The sequence below is a fragment of the Nestor notabilis genome, unplaced genomic scaffold (assembly GCF_000696875.1).
Source record: "Nestor notabilis isolate BGI_N333 unplaced genomic scaffold, ASM69687v1 scaffold16899, whole genome shotgun sequence".
Classification (NCBI taxonomy): Eukaryota; Metazoa; Chordata; class Aves; order Psittaciformes; family Psittacidae; genus Nestor; species Nestor notabilis.
In genome coordinates this window covers 2,345-2,757 of record NW_009943386.1, presented here as the reverse complement: position 1 = coordinate 2,757, position 413 = coordinate 2,345, and the positions used below count along the sequence as shown (strand labels likewise).

The following is a 413-nucleotide window of genomic DNA, read 5'->3' as shown; positions in this document are numbered from 1 at the left end:
TAACTCTCACCCTGAGCCTACAACCCCTTTAAAACCTTCCTTAAATCCCACCTTAAGCCCCCACCCGTGTTACAACCTTCCTTAAACCTCACTTTAAGCCCCCAGCCCCATGAAATCCTTCATTCAAACCCCGCTCAAGCCACCGGCCTCATCCAAACCCCCTCACTCCCACCCCGAAATCGCGCGTCCTTCACTCCGGAGGCGATTCCTCCGCTGCTATTCCTAATCCCAAGCTCGGAGCAGCTCCAGCTGCTCACCCTGGCTTTGGTTGTCCCCAAATCCCTGTGCTTTTCCCCCCAGAACCACCTCCTGGCAGCCCGCAAAGCCTTTGATGCCTTCTTCTCCCACTATCCCTATTGCTACGGCTACTGGAAGAAGTACGCGGACATGGAGCGGCGCTTCGAGTGCGCCCG

At 56.7% G+C, this 413-nt stretch overlaps 1 protein-coding gene across 1 annotated transcript in view; it reads left to right on the top strand.

Moving 5' to 3' along the window:
• Nucleotides 1–300: 300 nt before the first annotated feature.
• Nucleotides 301–413, top strand: part of LOC104411481 (pre-mRNA-processing factor 39-like) — a gene marked incomplete at both ends in the record, with an annotated part of 2,382 nt that continues 2,269 nt past the window's right edge. The window contains one exon of the mRNA XM_010021904.1: nt 301–408. Coding sequence (XP_010020206.1) covers nt 301–408 — 108 coding nt within the window. The remainder of the gene's footprint in view (nt 409–413) is intronic.